A 15231-nucleotide genomic window follows, 5' to 3' on the forward strand; every position below is an offset into this window, starting at 1 on the left:
TGTGAAATGATATGTCTGTGCTACAGCTCAGTGTCCTGCAAATGAGGAACGGTCTGCCTCATCTGGTGTGATCCTGAGTCCAGGATTCCCAAAAAACTACCCCAATTCCCAGACCTGCTCCTGGATCATCAGAGTGCAGCCTGCCTTCACCATTGCCATTTATGTGGAAATGTTCCAGAGTGAAAAGCAGTTTGACGAACTGGAGATCTTTGATGGTAGATTCTATTCTATTCTATTCTATTCTACTAACAATAACACTTCATGACACAGATATATGTATGGAAAAATCATTTGTGCGCCATTTTGACCATTTTTTAAATGTAAATGTTTACTATAAAAATAAAAGGTCAAACCAAGAACTGAGACAGAAAAGCTTTATATTTAGGAGGCATGCTTAAAGGAATATAGTTCACCCAAAAAATATTATTTTGCTGTTAATTTACTCCCCCCTCAGGCCATCCCTTTTTTTTTTTTTTTTTTCTGAAGTAGGGCAATTAAGATTTTTTTTTTGCTGAAAATGTGTTCCTTGGTGTTTCACAAAAAGTCAACAGCTACCATCACTTTGAAGGTAAAAAAATCATATACAGGCAACACAAAATTAATGAAATATTGAGGTCTCATGAAGAGAAACAATCGGTCCGTCCACAAAACTGAACATTATTTACTTCATTATAACCTCAGTTCAGTTAGAGTTTGGATTCAGACCGGAGAACTGATTAGCTGCTGACTTGCATGTGTAAACTCAGCACTTGAATGAATGGGGCAAAATTAAAGTTTTTATGGTTGTACATAAGGCTGTGCGATATCTTTGATACATTTTGTGATTTTGATTTTAATCAATTTTGACACACAGAGACATGCTTTACAATCATAAATGCATTCAGTATGAATTTGAAACATATTTCCAAAGGAAAACCAATAAGAGTTTTATAAAAAGTTGTAACATGTCTCTAGAACAGACAAAAAAGTCAAAATAATCACTAAGTAAAGGTGTGACAAAATGTCTAGACATACGTCAAATAGATAAATCAATCCGTTTTCAGGTATTTTTAATTCATTTATTTTTATTTTTTTTTTATTTATTTTTTGCCATGCATTGGTCATAGAGATCATTATAGCTTTGCCATATGTGTTGAAATATGTTGGAGTGCGTATACAGTATGTATGTGTTGCAGAAGCAGCAGCGAGAGCACATTATTGTAATGCAAAAGCAGATTAATATAATGCGCGAGGGTGAATCTCTCCGCTCACATTCAGATTTCCTTTGCTCTTGCACAAAACCAGACGCGCATGCTCAAATACATGCTCCTTTAGCCTGGAGAGAGTGCGCGCACTTAAAACATGTCTCTCCTCTTGCTCAAGTTGTGTGTTGTGCCCTCACAACTCTCTCTATGCTAATGCGCTTGATATTAATTATTTTCACACCTTTCTATTTCTAAGCTTTTCTGTTCACATCTTTCACTCTGATCCGTTAACATGGGCTCAGAAAAAATATGCACTAGAGACAGAATGTGTGAACCTGGCATTATGTAAGCATATGTCCAGTCTGTTCTGTTCTCGTGCTCCATTTAGACGCACTGCATTCTGTTTGGTTTGGATAGCATACTGCAGGAGGTTGGGGTCATGGAAAATTATGCTATAAAGCCATTTTAGAAATCGGGCACGCTCAAATTGTGATTTTATGATGATTTTGATTAATCGCACAGCGTTAATTTTCATTTTTGTGGGAACTTTCCCTTCAATGGGTGGTCTGAATTTGACTCAGAAACACTGGATTTAGCACTCAGTTTCGAACATAATTTAGACAATGCAGAGCAATCTAATTACTTATTAATAGACAAGAGAAGTTTTAAGATAGTACATTGGTCAGGATTCAGTGTTAGTGGTTATGAAATGGATCATAAAACTTTCACATTTTATTCTATGCATTTTAGAGAATTTCTGAAGGTCCTCAAGGAACCAGCCAAGTGACAAGAAAAACAGTGTAGTGTAAACAGTTACAGTGATAGCCAGGTTGAATTTGGAAATGCTGATTTGATCAAAGGAGGCACTTGGCTCGAAAAGTTTGAGAACCACTGCTCTATGACATTTGTTTCTTCCTAAGGTCATGTCTGTCTTGTTGCTGCCCAACAGATTTGTGGTTTGCAATATTTAGCTTTACTTGTTGTTTTTGTGATGTTTTATTTACAAGGGCCATCTGGGCAGAGTCCGTTGCTGGTGGCTTTGAGTGGGAACCACTCCACACAATTGAATTTCACTAGCAAAACAAACCAGCTTTACCTCAGATGGTCAACTGATCACGCGACCAACAAGAAGGGCTTCAAAATACGCTACACAGGTTTGTTAAACATATTTCACCATTTCGTATTTTTCATGGATGTTCCAGAATGAATGTAGAGTTATTCTTAAAAACGTATAAACAACAAAGGACTTATTGAGCACAAAACCAGCAACACTTGTAGAAAGGAGAAATCAGAGAATAAAACAAAATCTTTACTCATTCAGTCCTGATAAAGGAAGGATCAGAATGTGTTGTCAAAGACAGTTTTTTTTTGTTTGTTTGTTTTTTTATCCATTTGTTTGGTTCCACATTTGATGCATCCAGGCATTTAAATCATGAATACATTAACAATTATTTCTAATTAGCCTGTTGGTACATTAAATAGTATGTAATTATATGTGCCTCAGATTAATTCCCACCACTTAGCCCTCCAAGGTTGTTGCTTTGGATCCAAATGGGTCAATAAGTAAAAAAGTCAGTTTTTCTAAGTTGGCCCTCATTAGGCTAGAACCAGACATGTCCTACCTTCAGGGAGCCATTGGCAAGTCTGCTGTAATAGAGGTCAATGATGCAGTAATGAATTTTGCTGAATAACTACCATGTTGTATGCTTCTGACCGACATTTCCACCAATGGCTTGACATGATATATGAGCCGCAAAGCCTGCCAGTGGCCATGGTTACTCTGCATCTCTTCACCCATTCCCATTTCTCTGCCTCTCAGTCAACATTTCTTGTTCTCCAGTGTGTTGCCACATGTTTCTTGTTTATTGTATTTTGTCAAGTGTAGACAGGAAGAGAAGCCATTATGTTGTTAGGAGGAACTGTGATTTGTGTCTACTGTGTTTTTAGATTTTTTATTTTAAATAATTACAAGAAGTAGGTGAAGTTTTTTATTATTATTATTATTATTATTATTATTATTATTATTATTATTATTATTATTATTATATAACACTTATCTCTGAGAAGCAACTTCAAGCCCCTCCTTGTTTCCCCCACCTTTCTTGGTCTGTTGGGCTTTCAGGGTAAAGAAAATTTAAATTCAGTACCACATAAGGTCTAGTTAATCACTCACAGCCAAGTCTAAACCTCTCAGCAGAGTCGGTGTGATGATGCATTTGATTTGATCTGTCTGAAGTGAGATTAAGCTTTGACATCCCTCAAGCTTCTGCTTTCCTTTTTATGATGGGTAAACTTGTATTTGTGTCACATCAAAAACAACATCTAATGATCTGTTCATAACCATCAAGCTGCACTTTCTTTTTATCTCAGAATCAAGCTTAAAATGGTTTGAAAGACTCCATAAAATCCACGTTTGAGCTGTATTGCTTTTAGTCCACATCACATAGTTTTGAGTTCATCTAAATGGCCGTGTACCACCATAAAAGTTGACTGAATTAACTTAGCAGACTTTTTCTTGTGATGAAATGGACCAAAAATATTGATTACTCTTAGATTAAAATTTCTGTGCAATAAAAAGCTGCCAAAGAAGCGGAGAATTGGTTTTGCTTCAGGACACAGATTTTTACATTGATCAGCAAAATACTTGTATATTGTATTATTTATTTATTTATTTATTTTTTTTTAATCAGCATGCTTTGTTTACCGGCAAAGTTATCCTTAAGAAATATATTAAGCCTAGTTTCAAAGAAAATTATAACAGATAAGGTCCCGTAAGTGTGTTATGTTAAAGTGTTTATATGATGTTGCTAAAAAGAACCTTGTTTTGTGTATTTGGTGTGATGAAATGAAATAAATAAATTAAAAACTTAGTTTTCCACATACTGTAAGTTACTGTTTCTCCTCAATGCCCCTATTTTTGTTTTCACAATGAAAAACAGCATCTGTCTCCACAACATGGAAGTAGCGACAATACTACAGTGAAAATTAAAGTTACACCTTCTTTCTTTGCATGAACATTTGGGCGGAGTTATGCAAATCTTCCCACATCGTGGTGTAGACATGTTGAAATTAGACATTTTAGGGGGCATGGACGAGCCTTAGTTTTTATAAAGAATTGCTCTTTGGTTTTTGCAACTTTAGGGATCTTATCTATTCACAACAGAGAGACATTTACAGAGAAAGTAAAACTTGAAATCGAATCAAATGACCCCTTTAATGCATAAACTGTGTTTATATCTGAAAAGTATATTATTGCATCATTGCACACAAAAATCGCCACATTACACTAAAATCCACATAAAGGTTAAAAAGTGCACAATGGTTTTAGATAGACAAAGATGGTTTAAAGAAGTAATATTTTCCAATAACCCTGGACATCATACTGTAACAAACTGTGCTTGTTACCATCTCCTGCAGCTGCATACTGCAGTGTGAACGATCAACCCAAGAATGGAGGAGTCATCAATAGGGCAAGAGAAAGGCCAGGCAGCAGGCTCCAGTATTACTGCAACGCTGGATACAGGCTCGTGGGTCACAGAAATGCTACATGCAGACTTCATCCCAGTGGGCTTTACCAGTGGGACAATCCGGCCCCACTGTGCCAAGGTAACTCACACTCGGCAGAGATATTCACTGGCTCATTCTCCTTATTTAAATGACTGGGAATTGCCTTGAAAAGGCAACCTGCCTCCTCACGTATAAAAAAAATTGTCATTCTTCAGGGCGCTCAAAAGCACCTCCGCATGCCTCGACGAGAAGCCGCTTTTATTCCATTAAACACTTCCGTCGAGGACTGTGCAATGAGATCACGAGTGTCCTTTGTCCCAATGTCATAATGGGTGACTCTTCAGTCATGCTAAGACTAAGACAGAAATGAAATTGAATGTGTTTGATGTGTCGCGGGTTCTCTTAATTTCATTGTTCATGCTTCCTTCTCTGCTCTTTCCTCTTATATTGAGGTGCTAATTTTATCCTTCAGCCTACGTGGTGTTTTGTCCGCCCTTTCTCCTTTCGCACTCCGAGCCCTCGTGTCTTCTGTTACAGAGCATTGTCAAAGAAAATGGTCTCTTCTGGAGGTTTGCTGTGCATTCATTAGCGAGACGAGTCATCCATCAGACGTGCACTTGCATAAAAATAGTGAGCGAATGAACAGTATGTAGGCCTAATTGTTCCAGCTGTTATTTGTACAAGTTTAAGGCAGGTTAAGAGATGAGGCTGAGATGATTATATAACGATTAAGACTATTGCACTTTTCATGAATAATGTAGAAATAGTAGGGTCTAAAACTTTTAGAAGAAAGTATTATTTTTTTTTTTTTTCATCTTCTCTTCCTAACAAATATTTTTTGAAAAAAGATGTACTCAACCTAGACAAAATGTTGACCATTAACCTGGACCTGGAGCTTTTCCATTTTTAATTATTTTATGTGAGGTTTGCGATATTTTAAACTCCGTTTTAAAAGTGAGGAATAATTAATATATTTTTTCTGAGTTAAATCTCTCTTTTTTTGGCTTATTTTATCTGTAAAAGAAAACTTACTTAGTAATTATGCACACTTGAACATGAGGAGTTTTTCCAGCCTTCATGGACAATTATATATCACTTATAAATAATAAAAAAAATAATATTACTTATTAATATTGATGGGGTCTGGAATTTGTAAAATGTGCTTACAAAGAAAAAAAAAAGTTCAGAATATGAACCTGCATAATAATTATGCACACACAATACATGAAGTCATTATTATCTACCAGGCAGTTAATACTCTTGAGTTGACTGGAGATCTGTTATCACTAGAATATCACACTCTTATCAGCAAATCAGATATATATACGGGGTGTCTATCGATTAAAATTATTAATCACGATTGTCATGAGCTAACTTATGATTAAGCTCAACTTATTTTCACAGTTTTATAAGTTCTAAATGTATCTTAAATCAATTCTTCGCAAGTTTTTTTTTTTTTTTTTTTTTTTTACAGTCCAATCAACATAGGCATGGATAAATATGGATGCTTTATGCAAATGTATGTTCCATATTGATACTTCATTTGTACTGCGTTTGCTAAGACGCTTTGGGAAAACTCCTTTTTCTCTGAAGCCTTTCGAGACAGCCCGCCAGAACCCACCAATTTGGGCAGGGCATCTGGCTATACAAGTGTGGATTTTGCCATAGTATCCTCAGATTTCTTCTCCTTCAGCAACGACTACAAGATCTTCGGTCTACGAGACTCGAAGCCTTTGCCGTGAACAAGGCTCGCAGCAGATCAAGACCCCCATCTGCTTGGCTGACTTTGCCACTCTTCAGCTGCCTTTGGACTCTGCAGCTGCGTGGTCTTCAGGTCCACTAGCGCTATCCGGTGACTATAAGAGCAAATTTTCTGAGCAAATTTCCGCCGTTGTTGCAAATGCCACACCACTACTGTTGCTCTTACAGTGCTCCCCTGAACAATGCTGACATACGCAGTTTGATACTTGGGTGCTGCCCATGCTGAAGCTACATTTACAGAGACAGAATGTCCTCATTGCCAGGATATGAGTCTCCCCTCTCTGTGCTCACGGATAGTTATCTTTTCAGAAAGCGACTCCACCCCTTGCGCTTTCCCGCTTAAGAACCTAAGAGTGCTGCTTCTCTTAGCTGGTCGCTGAACAGATAAGACTCAGAGAGATGTGTGTGCGCGCGCTGGGAAAGCAAGACCTAACGCTTGTGCAGCACTACCGTAAAGTCTCGGAGACTAAATCAAAAAGGTTTGTCCAAGAAGCCACTAGATGTGTTAATAAGCACTTATTTATTCACCTTTCAAATGATGTATAAATATTAAAAAAAAAATGACCTGTATGACATAACAAATGTATCCCTGTTAGCACACAGCTCTTATGTAATGGGCAGGTGTGCTATCCAGTCTAAGCCATTTTAATGTATAAAAAGCTTCTGCTGACTGCTGCCCAAAAATGGTGTCCAGGACCACACTTAAATTCTGACCTTTTAAAGACGTTTCACAAAGATGCCAGCCAAACGTTCTATAGATTTAACAAGCAAAGATTTTACTCATGGAATCTCATTACTCTTAATCACACAAAGGTAAAAGACACCATTCCAAGGACTGGAGGTTATGACACTAATATCATTTTACCATTGCACGCAGCTCAGAATAGCTCTGACTAGGCCCCATTTGTATTGAAGGGCATCTAGAATGGGTGCTAATTAAGGCCAATAATTTCTTTAAGTGGTGGGAGCGATCCATGCAGTCTGCCAGCAGGTCACTCTGAGGTAGAGGAGGGCTCAGGGCTTGATTTTTATTCCGGTTGTGATCTTATTAACAAGGAAGAGTTTTAATTGGTCCCATTGCTTTCCTCTGTGTGCCTTCCATTTTTTAGAGACCCCCTTAATTTTCCTTGTTTTTAAAGAGCTAGTTCAACAAATGAAACCCTACTGTAAAGGGTTTTGCAACACATTGCATAAGATTTTGATCAGGTTTGGGTTTTGTAATAAATTATTATTATTATTATTTTCAAAATATTTTATGTTTTTTCCACCTGTTCCTACAAAGCTCCTACTTCCAAGCTAACATTAATCCAGTATGTAAAATGTTGATGATGCATTCAGTATTTAAAATAATCAATAAAAAGGGTATATATATATATATATATATATATATATATATATATATATATATATATATATATATATATATATATATATATATATATATATATATATATATATGCTTATTTTACTTATTTTAACTTCTAAATTATTGCTTATTATATGCTTATTTATTTTTATCATTATGAAAATCAGGTATTAATTTTCATCATAGTCCATATTTTCCCCTTCCACATTAAAAAACACAAACTATTTAGCAAAAAGGAGACTGTGTTATAATGGCTGCTATAATGTTGCTGCTCATGTAGTGCTTTTTCTAGAAAGTCAAGTCGGGAGGTGTTGTAGGAATTTGAATAGAATGAGAGTTCTATTTATAGAAGCGCTGTATAGCACTTATCCACCTGTAATGCTGTTTGTGTCTGATTGGCAGCTGTGTCTTGCGGAGCGCCAGAGTCTCCTGCTAATGGGTCGTTCCACGGCTTCCAATACACAGTGGGCAGTGAGGTGCAGTACCAATGCGAGGAGGGTTATAAGCCTGACGTGAGCAGCCTGCTCACCGCCGTCTGCCTGGAGGATGGCACCTGGAGCAATGTGGCACTTCCTACCCGCTGTTTACGTGAGCAAATCAAGCCCTCTGTTTCTATGCCAACAGCATGTTAAAATCTACCGCCTCATTGAACAGCCGCAGTCAGCCGCTTTCTCGCTCGGTTCCCCCTCTGAGAGTAATGTAGGGCAGGTAATTGGCAAAATGAACAATAATGACTTGATTTTTTTTGTGGTTTGGAAACTCAAACAAGACAAATGGTATGATGTGGCATTTCCCCCCTCTGACCTGAATTACTATTAGCCTACAAAGCCGAATAAAGAGCCCACAGCCAAATAACCATGTATTATGCATTCAGAGGTCACGGCAAGAAAGACGCTCATTACAGCCGATGTTGCTACAGGTAATGTCATCTAATATTATGATATCCCTCATCATCGATGGAAAGGAGAAAGGATGAGGCTTCTGCCCCGCTCTGTAACACTATGTCAAGGTGTTCTTTCACTCTAGAACTTTCGGATGATAGTATGACACATCCATTGTGTCTGAGACTAGCTGTATGCTACAGCACTTGAGATGTTCGTAATTTACTGAGCAAGTGCGAGCTGAGGGATGTGAAACCTTTGTCATGTAGAACATGGGGAGAGAACATTATGTGACAGATAAAGGCAGGGGGAGGGAAAGATGTTTTGGTCTACTTAAGATCTTGTTTAGTATACCTGACCTAGCTTGCAAGCCTTTTTTTTCCCTTCAAAGTTTGATGCACCCGCACCAAATTATGCTTCTTTTGAATCCAAGCTATGCACTGTGCTGTTCATTCAAAGGACCATCTGTTCCGTGCCGGCTGTGATATTGTTATTCTGAAACCTTATGTCTCCACTTCACTTTTTAACCACCTTTATATGAACACACAAGACAAATCAACCACATTTTCCAATCTTTAATGTGCTAACGAAATTAAATGAAAGCCGAGTCATTCATAGGTTGACTCAGGAAGAGTGAAAACTCTTTCAAACATTGCTCTCTTTGTTTGAAGTCAGTCCAAGATGCTCAACCAATGGTGTGAGTTTATGGAACCTGAAATGTGTAATTGTATCCAAAAATACAAACCACCTCACTGACAAAAATTGATTTTAAATGTAGAATCTTTATATTTGGTAACATTTTATAATAATTTTCAAATAACTTATTAAACATTACCCAATGATTAACAGATCATTAATTCAAGTAAATTAAATTGCTTACAGATGTCTTTAAACTTTAGGCTCATGTACTTTCTACAAACCTACAAATGATTTTAAAATATATAATACATTGATTAAATGCCTTTGATGATAATTGTATAATCATTGTATAATTTCTGTGTAGATTTGTAGAAAGTACATGAGTGTAAAGTTTAATTCCAATTTAACTAAAGATCCGTTAAGCATTATATAATGTTCGTTGATGATTTATTAATGACTTTTTTTACTCATTTGTCAAAATCATTTGAAGATTTCTAAAAAAAGTGCCTGATCATATAAATTTAAAGTTTAATGATGTTTATAAGCATTTCAATTTAAATTTTTCATATAATCATTAGGTAATGTTTAATTAGTACATTTGCGAACTCTAACAAGCACATTATATCATATTTCTGGCTGTGCAAATTTGAACTAATGGTCTGTTAAGCATTATATTATGTTTTGTCAGTTATTTAATAACAATTTATTGAAAGTTATTCAATAAATTGTTTTAGTGCAATGTAATTTCATTCATGTAAAGCAGCCTTTGATAAGCATGCATTCAGTCAAATATTTCCTAACTTTTCACTGGTTATATCATTGTATATATATCCCATAATTCCTGTTGTAAGCTCTAGTAATTCCAGTTCTAGGACCCACAAGGTCATGGTTTTCCATTAATGCGTTCTTTGCCTTCTGTCCTGCAGCGGTTCAGTGCCCAAACATTGAGAGCATGCTCTCAGAACACATGGTGTGGCGTCTCATATCTGGCTCGCTGAATGAGTTTGGTGCACTAATAATGCTGAGCTGCTCCCCGGGCTACTATCTGATGGGCGAGAGGACCATCAAATGCTTAGCTAATGCAACATGGGAAGGGCTGGAGGAGAGGTCTACCTGCAAGAGTAAGAATGCTTTTACACAAACACAACAAGACTTGCATACTTTTTCCTTGATTTTTGAGCTTGGCTGGATAAATCAGCATCCACTTTCATTGTATGAAAAAAAGAAGCCCCGTCTATCATCTTTTTTTTTTTCTCAGAAGAAAGAATATTACATGAATGTGAATAATTGATGATAAAATGTACAATATGAGCTAAACTATTCCTTTAAGAAGACCCCACAAAAAAGCAAAATTGAATTCCAAATTCCGCTCTTGGGATTTCAAGAAAAGATCACTGTGTTAATTACCAAACAGCATCCATTGTGAGCTAATGAAACAAATTCATTAGGGTAGCTAATATGTCTGAAATCTGGCCGCTCTCTATGCCACGTCTCGTTTATTTCTCCACTGATCCAAGCGTAATCCTCTGGATTTAGCATGCACGCATAAGACGCCATCCACTGCTCAGTCAGTTCTGATCGTGGCCTGGTTTCCACCGCGGGGACAGGCTGTGTAAACAGTATCATGGTGATTAAGTCTTCGGTGAAAAATGCTTTAACTAATTTGAGGTCAGAGAGCAAAATGTAAATATTCTAATCAGAGGCAGCTTAATTTTTAATGTGTTTACCCACCAGGATGAGTAAGTTGCTAATGAAAGGAACAGATGCAAACAGCTGGGTCTTAAATTGTAATTGGACTTCTTAAAATGTCACAAAATTGATGCGTGTTGATTGCATGACTAGTGCATGCACATAACAATACAATAGTGTTGTTTGCTAAGGTAAGCATCGCTATTACTTATGCTCATTCTCAGCGTCGTAGATTTGAACCAATTCCTAACCCAAGGTATGAAATCTTGTGTATTTAATCCTGTATCAGTAACGGGTGAGAAATAAAACCCTAATTGTGCTTATTGTTGAATAAAGAGATTTAGTGACCAGACTTATGGTTTTCACCTGTTAGACAATTATACAATCCTTATAAACTTACACTAAAGCAGGATTATGAGCTCTATCTTGATACCAGAATATCACAGAGACTTTGAGGTGGCCTCTTTTGTTCCGAAACCCAAGGAACCACTTAACATCTAAATGTGGTAAAAAAAATAAAATAAAAAACACATTCCATAGCAACACGCTGACACTCAAAGCCCCCTAGCATCCTGGCAAAAGTTTTAATGGCCAATCACTGCTCACATTTCCTTCAGAAAATGCTAGAATCTAGTGGTAACATTTTATTTTAAGGAACAGTTCTCACTTTTAACTAGCATGCATATTTCTATCATGTTGGTTGTTAAATGGTACATATTAATGCCTTGTTCTGCATTAATATTACATTAAAAAAATCACTTTCAATTCTTCTCAATTTGCGGTTGTTCTTAATTTACTCAAATTAACGTATTAAATGTATATACCATGTAGTCTCTTATTTAATATGAGGCCATAAAATAATAAATACGAATGAATGCTGTTGAACGACTATTGTAAACAATTAAAAGCTATTTGAAGGTTTAGAAAAACACTTTAGTATAGGGGCCAGTTATCTCTAACTAGTTGCTTAGTAGCATGCATATTAATAACATGTTTGCATGACCATATTCTACATCCCTAATCTTACCCCTATACTTAAACCTAACAACTTCCTGATTAACGAATTATAAACAGCAAATTATGAGTTTATTCAGGCAAAAATCATTGTCTGTTAATATTGAGAATTTGACCCTAAACTAAAATATGACCAAAAGTTTATTTTAAATGATAGAAAATGTACCTTATATATTTATGTACGTTTTAACCTAAAGTTTTTATTTTTGATAAAACAAAACAAAATAAATGCACATGCTATTTGACAAATCATATCAGTTGTATAATGGTGTAAATGCCATTGAAACATCTATATGATTATCTTTACGAAACTAGAAATGTTATGTAGGTATTTATAGCATGACAATTAACTAATTGTTAAATTAAATTTCCATTCGTTTGTTCTATACTATACTTCTAAAAAAAAAAAACAGTAGTAATAAACAATAAGCAACAAAGAGTGGTAGTGTACCTCTATTACCCACCAGTAAAACACATCCGTTTTGCTTTTAGCCATGCCCACTTCACCCCTCCATTTCCTGGTAGCTAGTAGTCACTGGGAATAAGAATGGCATATTGTGTCCGCCATCACCAATGTGACCTTTATTCAGCTAAAATTACCATTTGTATTCAATATATTGCTTTGGCTATTTCCTCCAGTCATTTCCTGTGGGGAGCTTCCATCCCCTCCTAATGGCAAGAAGATGGGCACCCTGACTACCTATGGCGCCACAGCCATCTTCATGTGTAACACAGGGTACACTTTAGTGGGCTCACATGTGAGGGAGTGTCAGGCTAACGGTCTCTGGAGGGGAGATGAGACCAAATGTCTGGGTAAGTAGCATCTTTCAGTGGGGCTTCTGTGATCTGACTTTATTATTACTGAACCATGCATGTTTAGAGAAAAGCAAATCAGTTTACTGGATGTTTTTCTACTGTATTATATTATGCTTGTATAGTTATATATGCTAGTTATTGTAATACAACATTAAGAACAATGTAAAATGAAAATCATAGTTTGTTAGTCCCAGAAAAAAAACATTCCTATCAGACATTCACAGCTCTAACCCTACACTGACATAGTCTTGTGTTACCAATATTAATTTATGGCTTCTGTAGTGCTAGATAATACAGGGAAGTAGGGGAAATCCTTGAACAAGCATTGAGAGCAGCTAAACTAAGATATCCCACTGTCTGAGGATCAGTGCTGACCCTTAGACACATCACCTGCTGTTTGACCAAACAGCACGAAGGGCATTTCATCAAAGTGTCAAGAGGTGTTTGCCGGAGCGATCTCTAGACGAATTGTAGCGCTGATGTGTCCATGCTTCATGCTCCATAAAACGCGTATTTTGAATTTGTGTTTGTTTAGTAACAAGAATTGATTTTCAAGAGAGGTTTGATGATTCTGACTAATCTTGGAAATGTTTTCCAGCTGGTCATTGTGATTCTCCGGATCCAATTGTTAACGGCCACATCAGTGGAGATGGATCTAGTTATAGGGACACAGTCGTTTATCAGTGCAACCTGGGCTTTCGACTCATAGGGACGTCAGTTCGTATCTGCCAACAAGATCACAGGTGGTCAGGCCAAGCACCTGTGTGTGTTCGTAAGTGTCTTATTTATTTATTATTCTTTAATGAATACATTACTTGGTCTGTCTAAGGTCTGTCAGAATATTAAAATGTTTAGTTAGATTAATTACATATTTTATATTATACTTAAAGTCATGTCTAATTAATTTTTATAGCGCTTTTAACAATATACATGGTTTCAAAGCAGCTTTACAGAAACCCATGATGTTAATGTTCATAGTGTTTATATGTTAATATCTTGGAGATTATATAATATATAATGTATTATGTGGTGATACAAGCAATCAAGCAGTTGAATAGTAAAAAGGTTAGTTAAAAAAAATCAGGGAAGTTGAGATATTTACCAACGTTATATAGAAAGCTGTGACATAATACAGTTTTTGTGACAATATCAACAAACATTCTGAGATTTGCTATATATTGCTTTACGTCCTGGATATATGCAGTTTAAGTTGAATATGCTAAATATCAAATATTAATATTTGGGATTTAAATAGGGCTGGGCAAGTTAACGTGTTATCACGCATTGATTGATTAACGCCTACAATTATTTTATTATTATGGGAGTCCATTGCTCACTGTCTCTGAATACACATACAGACAAATCATGGGTCACAGGAGGGGATGATCCTGATCAAATTATTTAGGCTAAGCATCAACATTCACAAACCATTGTCCACTGTTATTTTTTTACAGAAAAATAATGACTTTTTAAGTTGGAAATAGTAAGTTTCATCGTTTTGAATCCAAAAAGTGCCGTGCATCGTCCATCGTTTTGTTAATTTTATGATTTATGATTTTGAGTCATATTTGCAGATTTATCTCTTTTGCAGCTCAGAAATATTCACGCAATCATGCAGCACGTATCAGAAGATCTGTACTCCGGCACGGTTAGCGCTCACAGTCACTGATCTATATACAGTATAACTGAATCGTGCTCTTGCCCACCTCTTCCAACCGAGCCAGGGACTGCTAAACGCAACAATCACACTAGTCAAACGAACCAGGCTTTTGGGGGTCAAACGCACACCAGCATGGTTAAGATTGCCTAGTGTGAGGACACCCAATTATTCTCCCACAGCTGCCTCTTTTTTCTGAATTTCTTGACCACTATTTTTATCTCTTCTGACAAATTTGCAGTCAAATCATTCTGTGTGTGCTAGATTAGAGCCAGTTTCTTATTCTCCTCATAACTGTGAAATGTATTACTTATGTAGCCGAACTAGAGCCCTGCATTTTAGCCCGTGTGCTGATGGCCCCAACTTTATTATTGGCTTCGGGCCAGTTTACAGGTCAGAGTTCAGCTGAACAGTTCTGCATTCAAATGCACACAATAGGCTTAAGCTTGCCACAAAGCATCAGAAAAAGTAATTACTCCAAATGTTTCAGGGGAAAACAATAAGAAAATATTTGAATTATTTACTAATAAATAGTGTTTTCTGAGGCTGTGTCGCAAGGATGAAGTTGCTGATTCTGACTGGCATCTCCTCATTAGACGCGCCTTTAGAGAGAAGTGCATCTTTATGGATTATGATTATAATGAACGTTTTTGTTTTTTGATTTGTATTAGTTTAAGTAATAATTTAAAGCTTTCTGTGATATATTTATCATGTCTG

At 36.4% G+C, this 15231-nt stretch overlaps 1 protein-coding gene across 1 annotated transcript in view; it reads left to right on the forward strand.

Annotated features, from left to right (window-relative positions):
* LOC127970623 (CUB and sushi domain-containing protein 1-like) overlaps window positions 1-15231 on the forward strand; it is a 531205-nt gene that overhangs the window by 484736 nt on the left and 31238 nt on the right. Inside the window, exons 47-53 of the mRNA XM_052573279.1 lie at window positions 27-215; window positions 2192-2338; window positions 4602-4790; window positions 8221-8406; window positions 10265-10459; window positions 12681-12854; window positions 13456-13629. Coding sequence (XP_052429239.1) covers window positions 27-215; window positions 2192-2338; window positions 4602-4790; window positions 8221-8406; window positions 10265-10459; window positions 12681-12854; window positions 13456-13629 — 1254 coding nt within the window. The remainder of the gene's footprint in view (window positions 1-26; window positions 216-2191; window positions 2339-4601; window positions 4791-8220; window positions 8407-10264; window positions 10460-12680; window positions 12855-13455; window positions 13630-15231) is intronic.

The sequence above is a fragment of the Carassius gibelio genome, chromosome B13, assembly GCF_023724105.1.
Source record: "Carassius gibelio isolate Cgi1373 ecotype wild population from Czech Republic chromosome B13, carGib1.2-hapl.c, whole genome shotgun sequence".
Classification (NCBI taxonomy): domain Eukaryota; kingdom Metazoa; phylum Chordata; class Actinopteri; order Cypriniformes; family Cyprinidae; genus Carassius; species Carassius gibelio.